The sequence below is a fragment of the Echeneis naucrates genome, chromosome 22 (assembly GCF_900963305.1).
Source record: "Echeneis naucrates chromosome 22, fEcheNa1.1, whole genome shotgun sequence".
Classification (NCBI taxonomy): Eukaryota; Metazoa; Chordata; class Actinopteri; order Carangiformes; family Echeneidae; genus Echeneis; species Echeneis naucrates.
This window is the reverse complement of record NC_042532.1, coordinates 820,867-827,201: the sequence shown is the minus strand read 5'-3', so window position 1 is coordinate 827,201 and position 6,335 is coordinate 820,867. Positions and strand designations below refer to the sequence as shown.

The 6,335-nt window shown below is 37.8% G+C and overlaps 1 protein-coding gene across 3 annotated transcripts; it reads right to left on the bottom strand.

The window, feature by feature from the left end:
- Nucleotides 1-404: 404 nt before the first annotated feature.
- ldah (lipid droplet associated hydrolase) lies at nt 405-6,094 on the bottom strand. Of its 3 annotated transcripts, none has more exons than XM_029493915.1 (7): nt 6,069-6,094; nt 5,601-5,750; nt 4,761-4,895; nt 3,879-4,048; nt 3,382-3,622; nt 1,920-2,002; nt 405-1,735 (listed from the first exon to the last, which is right to left on the bottom strand). In XM_029493915.1, the coding sequence occupies exons 2-7, from the start codon at nt 5,740-5,742 to the stop codon at nt 1,547-1,549; spliced, it is 960 nt and encodes a 319-aa protein (XP_029349775.1). In that variant the 5' UTR covers nt 5,743-5,750; nt 6,069-6,094; the 3' UTR covers nt 405-1,546. The 3 variants fall into 3 exon arrangements, with proteins under 3 accessions (XP_029349775.1, XP_029349776.1, XP_029349777.1); XM_029493916.1 differs by having other exon boundaries at nt 6,065-6,087; XM_029493917.1 differs by lacking the exon at nt 6,069-6,094 and adding an exon at nt 5,978-6,053.
- Nucleotides 6,095-6,335: the final 241 nt, after the last annotated feature.

The window sequence follows — 6,335 nt, the reverse complement described above, 5'->3', positions numbered from 1 at the left end:
ATTAGATTGATTGATTCTCTGAAAGAGTTTTTGCTCAAATATAAAGAGGAGGGTTTTCAGAAGTCACTTGACATTGCATGCAGGATTGCCATTGAAATGGATGCTATATATATGTTAGATATAATTCAGGAAATATACCCAGCAAGCCGTCTCCTGAAGGGTCACAAGGCTCTTGAGAAGTTAAATTTCCTCATACAGGAGAATCTTGATTTGGTGTTCCAAATTTGACAGCAGCCCTCAGAGTATTCCTGACCATGGCTCTGACGGTTGCATCTGCCGAGATATCCTTCAGTAAGCTGAAGCTTATCAAAACTTACCTTTGTTCAAGTATGAGCAATGATCGCTTGACCCAGGTAGCAATGATCTCAATTGAAAACAGTGTGGCACGGTCTATTTCATTTAATGACATTTAATGACATGCAAAGGCACAACATGTAACATTTTAATGGTAACATTGTAACATAGGCTACAACAGCATACAACAAAAATGTGGTGGTTGCACCCCTGGCCGGGTTGAATGTGCCCCTCTGGCAAAACCCCTGGTCCCAGCCAGGCCACCCCAGTAAAACTGGTCTAGAACCGTCACTGTTTACATGCACTCTAATGTCTAACTGTGTTTTTCCGCATTAGGTGGGCGTGGAGCATGTGCAATAGCTGACGATATCAGTGTCATTGATTTGATGGACCTAATTCTCATTGGATTGCCATAAATGAATTTAACTCATCAGAATTTTCTTTGAGCCATGTTCAACAAACAAGAATGAAGCAGTTGATGAACATAAACACAAGTTATTTGTGTAATTTAAACGTATTACTACTTTGCTAATCAAACACAGGCCCTAGATGATTTTTTTCAGTGTATACTCTCTTGTCCTAACTTATTAAAAGTAAAACAAGACATCACAGTGGGTGATACTGTTGGAAGGTTTACTAATGTCCTCCTGTTTGTAATCCCAACAATCCATGAAGTTTTTGTTATTTTCTGATGTTCTCTTCTGTGTTTTGGTTGATAATTTATGGCGCACAGTGTTTAATTATGGGGATATCTTCACACATTTGTGATAGAGAGTTATACAATGATATAAAAAAAAAAAAAAAAAAAAAAAATACAAACGCCCTTTTAATTCCAATGAAAAGTGTATGCGAGTTTGTGGTTTTGTGTACATATAGCTTCATCATGAATCACCATCTAGCCCCTGATGTTTAGGCTACACATGTTATTAAAAAATACATTTCATTGGTTTCTGGTCTCTCATTTTATCTTTGCAGAGTAATACTGAACAAAGCACTCAGTAAGGTTTTAATATTGTTCATATTTAATTCGTAAAGCAAAGAATTCTGCTCCAGTGCAAACACTTCAATAGGTTTTCATGACAGATTGGGGTTAATTTCTTCCCATCCAATTCCAAATCAAATTGTATTATTTTAAGATGAATGTTTGATATCATTTAAATTTACTTCCATGATCTCTGCTTATAGCAAAATCCACCTCATGCGCCACTTAAAACTCCCGGAAGGTAATGGTCATGTGAAAAGATAAAACAACTCATGTCCTTAAATTTTCACTGATCCATTCTGCCACCATTTTGGCAACTTCTCTTCCTGCATCCAGGACAAAGGCGTGCCGGAACCCATGTTCACACAGTCTGATATCCCCGTGTGGGAAGTCCTGCTTGATGTCAAGATAATATTGTACAGGGCACCAGTGGTCCACTGATCCATAATAAAATATAAGCTGAAAATACAACACATAATGTTTTCCATACAAGTGTCTTAGTTCATATGAACGGAATATAACAGCAGAGGAGAACATCTTAAGAGTGAGTAATTATTCCAGCTCAATATTTTATGTCTCACATTGTGTTATGTCAAGCATAAAGCTATTTGACATATTAGCAGTCAATAAGGTATTTTCTTACCTTTTCAAGATTATTCTTGATGGTTGAGTTGTCTCTTTCCAGAACTTTTTTCATTTCCTGACTCCCCATGTACATAGCATTAGCTGGAGAGAAAGATCGTTATATTGGTTTGGTCATTGCTTTGAGCATTTTATGTTGGGATATTGGAATCTATGGTCGGTGGAGCGTAAAGGTCAGAGTAGGAAAAGTTCTAAAACCGCCTCAAAAGGTTATTGAAAAAATAGTCTTTCAGGTAAAGATTCCCAATATGCTATCCATTCCACTTTCAGCGGTTTTGTAATTGCCCCAGCCAAAGAGCTTATATTTCCACCCAGAGAGTTAATTCATCAGCAGGATTAGTACTGAACCAGTTGGTCAAGGGAAGGGGCCTTGGCCAGAGAAGATTCCATTAAATGTTGGTGTGGATTCATTTATGGGAGGAATGTGGGAATATTTGTGACTGCTTTCCAGAACATGCAACACGGGGGGATAATTTTTTCAATAACACACCTTTCTGTGGGCACACTGAACCTCCATAACATTATAATTGCTAACAGGTGAAGTAAATAACACTAATGATCTGGTAACCATGGTACCTGTCAGTGGGCGGGATATATTATGCAGTGGACGAGGCCTTAAATTAATATGTTGAAGCAAGAAAAATGGGCAGATGTGACAATGAAAGTAAATCTGACATGAATCAAACTGTGATGTAAACTTAGTCAGAGACCTCCAACACTACAGTTCAGAATCTCAGAATCTACCAGAAGAGGTCCAACGAAGGAAAACCATTGTACCAGAGATAACCATGACTCATTGATGATTGCGTAGAGAGAAGAACTGCTGTAGTTCAAAGGACTCAGAACACACAGAGCATAACAGTTTGTTATCTATGGGGCTGCAACTCCCCGTCAGACAGAAACAATTATTCAGAAATGGTTTGAGGAAAACAAATGCAATTCAAGGTGTTGAGCTGGCTTCCCAATTCCCCAGATCTCAATCCAATCTAGAAACTGTGCAATGAACTGGACCAACAAGTCTGATGCATGGATGATCCACCTCACAACTACTAGTAGTTAAAGGATCTGTTGGTAACATCGTGGTCCAAATATGACAGCTCTCCTACAGATATTTAGAGAAGCCTAGGGTGGGTCAGGGCTGTTTCGATGGCAAAAGGAGACCTACATTTTAGTTGGCATGTGGCCACAATGCTTTGGCGTGTGTTCAAATTTGCAATAACACGATATATCTATAATCCGTCATTCAGAAATTAATGCTGCAAGTGTAACACTGCAAAGAAGAAGAATAAATTAAAAAGTCAGGAGAAATGAAAGTGGATGAAATTAATGACTAGAGTACTATATAACAAATGATGGCTCAACAGCCCAAAATCATTGAACATGATAAAGCAAAATAAGTAAAATCCAATCACAATAACAACATGATGGTTGTAAAAAAGATGGGAAAAAAAATCTTTACTCACCTGCACAGTCTCCACTAAGCAGACCTACAGTAGGCTGGACTACAGTGCGGTCCAAAGAGTGAATGCCACTAAACATTAGTTTGATCAGGCTGCTTTGGAGTCTGCCAGGCAGTAGAGAGAGAAGAAAGAGAGGCAGGTAGGCCACATAACGCATGTGACACAGCAACGGGGCCATGACCTTCCCCTGAGGGGTCTGAGCCATGCGCTCAATTGTGGGAAACAGCATGACAGCCTTCAGAATCTGTAGCAAATAAAACAACCAAATTATAGGTTCTGAAGTCTATGGCATAAAAGCTTACAGACTATGGACATTTAAATAGAAATGAGGCATTATTTATATGCTCAGTTTTGAGACATTTCTTAAGGTACAACAAGCATCACTAACTTCCTTTCTTTGTTTGTTTGCGATATCAGTGATAAGCTAAATCTTTTGGGGGAAAAAAAAAAAAACATGCAGTCACAATACACTACATTTCAACATTTTTTTCAAGATTTACCTTGAGTTTAGGGTCTCTTTTCATCATCTCTAGAATTATGTAGCAGCCGATGGAGTGTCCTATCAGGATCAGGCTGGTTTCTCTGGGAACATGTTTCCTGAGAAAGGCTAACTTGTGTTCAATCTGCCCATTCAGGCCAAATACATCACCAACTGCTGGTGATGATGCATCTGTTTAAAAGACATTTTAAAGTGTCGAATGGAGATAATTAGTCTCATTAGTCTTCATTACATTATACAATTACTGTATTTGAAATGTAAGGCATTACACTACTTTTGTATTACTTTTAAGTTACTCTCATCAAAATAAATGCAACCAATATGGATCTGGCATTCTAATTGTAGGCCATTATGCTGAATTAGCTCATTACACATTCAGTGGCAGGTGATGTGGTATCTGTTTAATAACTGTTAAAAACTGTTTAATATAATAATATACTAGCCACAGTAATTTACAATTACTGGTGCTATTTCAGGAAGTGGAAGGATATTTAGGTTTCGCACACAAAGTGCGTTCCTCATATTTCTGATGAACTGAAAGTAATGGACATATGCCCATATCGCAAACATACTGCCCAACGTTGCATCTGATGCTGCTGTGTAAAATACTATCAAATTTCTTTGGTAACACCTTACATCATCGCGTTACAGAAACAGCACTGCATTACAGTAATTAATTATTACTCCCTTATCGTAACTCCCAACACCGTCCATAAGTAATAATAAAGCAGATAGAACAGCTGATAAGAGACAAAACAATAATTTTGTGATTACTATAGCATTCATCAGTGGCTGGGATACTTTTGGATGTGACTTTCTCTCTTAGATCTAATTAAATATACCAGATAGTTATTTATGTAAAGAACTCAAGAATGATCAGTACCTTCCACCATATCCATGGAGTCTGGAGGCACACAGTGGCCAGCATGGCTTACAGCCCACACTGGGTGCTGGTAACCGAACCTGCTATGCAGTGTTTGCATAAAGGTTCTGTAGAATCCCACCACACCTGGATTACCTGAACAGAAGAAAATATAAGTTAGTGCATTTTACATTATCTTTTACATTTCTGCTGTTTTCCTACTTCATTTGCTGTCCTATTATGAGAAAAGGTTGTTACAACAATAGTGAAGCCATTTCTCAAGATATGCATGCCATGGAAAAAAATACTGTTACTCCTGCTATTACCAAAGAAACATTCTTTGTAATGTCCAACGATGTGTTTGTTGGCAGCCTCTCTCTCAAGCTCTGTGTCTGAGAACTGACATCACCACTGTGATTGAGGAAATTACTGATAGTCAATTAATTGTATGAACGCACACGCCAATGTGAAGTGGCAGATCATTAATTTGTTTAAATTGCTGTGCGTCATTAACATAATCGGAAATGCATGCTTGTAAGTTCATTACATTCAATTTAATAGTACTAGTATGTAAAAGTTAATGATTATTTAATGATTAATGATGACTGATAACTGCAGATCATTAACACCTTTTGGACCTTAAACTAATTGTTTAAGGGCAGTAAATCCTTCTTTATGGGCTATGTACACCAATTTCTGTATCAACTACAAATAATGATAATAATTATATTGCATATGTAATTATTACACTAAGAGGTTCAAAACTATGAATAGTTCTTGCTACCCAGAGATTAAAAGCTTAGTATCAGATAAGATGGTGTATGCAACACAAAACCATTGACACAGTGTAGTCTAACTCACCTGGAATGATGAGAAAAATAATTTTTTTCAGTCCTGAATCCAACTGAAAGGAGCCAAATTTTAAGACCTCTGTGTTGGCTCCACAACAGTAGATAAAGTCTGTCTGTGGTTCATCTCTGCTGTTTGTACCAATGCTTTCCATCTCATCAGCTGAAAAAAAAAGAAGAAAAATCAGAAAGCAGATTATATTTTATTTTAAGTCATATGTCAATAATTCAAAAATAAATATAAAAGTATGATACAGATGTATAATTTAGGTGCTAATGTAACACTGTGTTAATACAATGCTATGAGGCGGCTGTAGTGCATATTCTACATCCAGAAACGCCGTTAAAATCTGCAATAACAAAGTCTACACATGATTACAATCAGTTTACCGGTTTACGTTAGCTGGAACCCTAGAAGTCGTTCTGTCTTTATCTTTATAACTGTATAACTATTTCGAACAACTTGTGTTTTCTTACCAACCTGTGTTTTCGTTGGGAGGACTTCCTTCTTCTGACACGACTGGGTTGTGATTGGTCACCTGAGCCGGCAGGCTGTTCTTCTTGTTGTTGCATCACTGCCACCTTCTGCTTCGGATGGGGAACTACACAGCAGACAGAAAACTTCCACACTCACCTGCCTGGAAACTACAGCTGTGCATTAAAACAGCTGATTGTGTCTGGTTGTGTTCCCAAGTGTCAACATCACCCATTAGTTTTTGAGCTGCTGGTTTTGAAGCCTCCAGTTCCT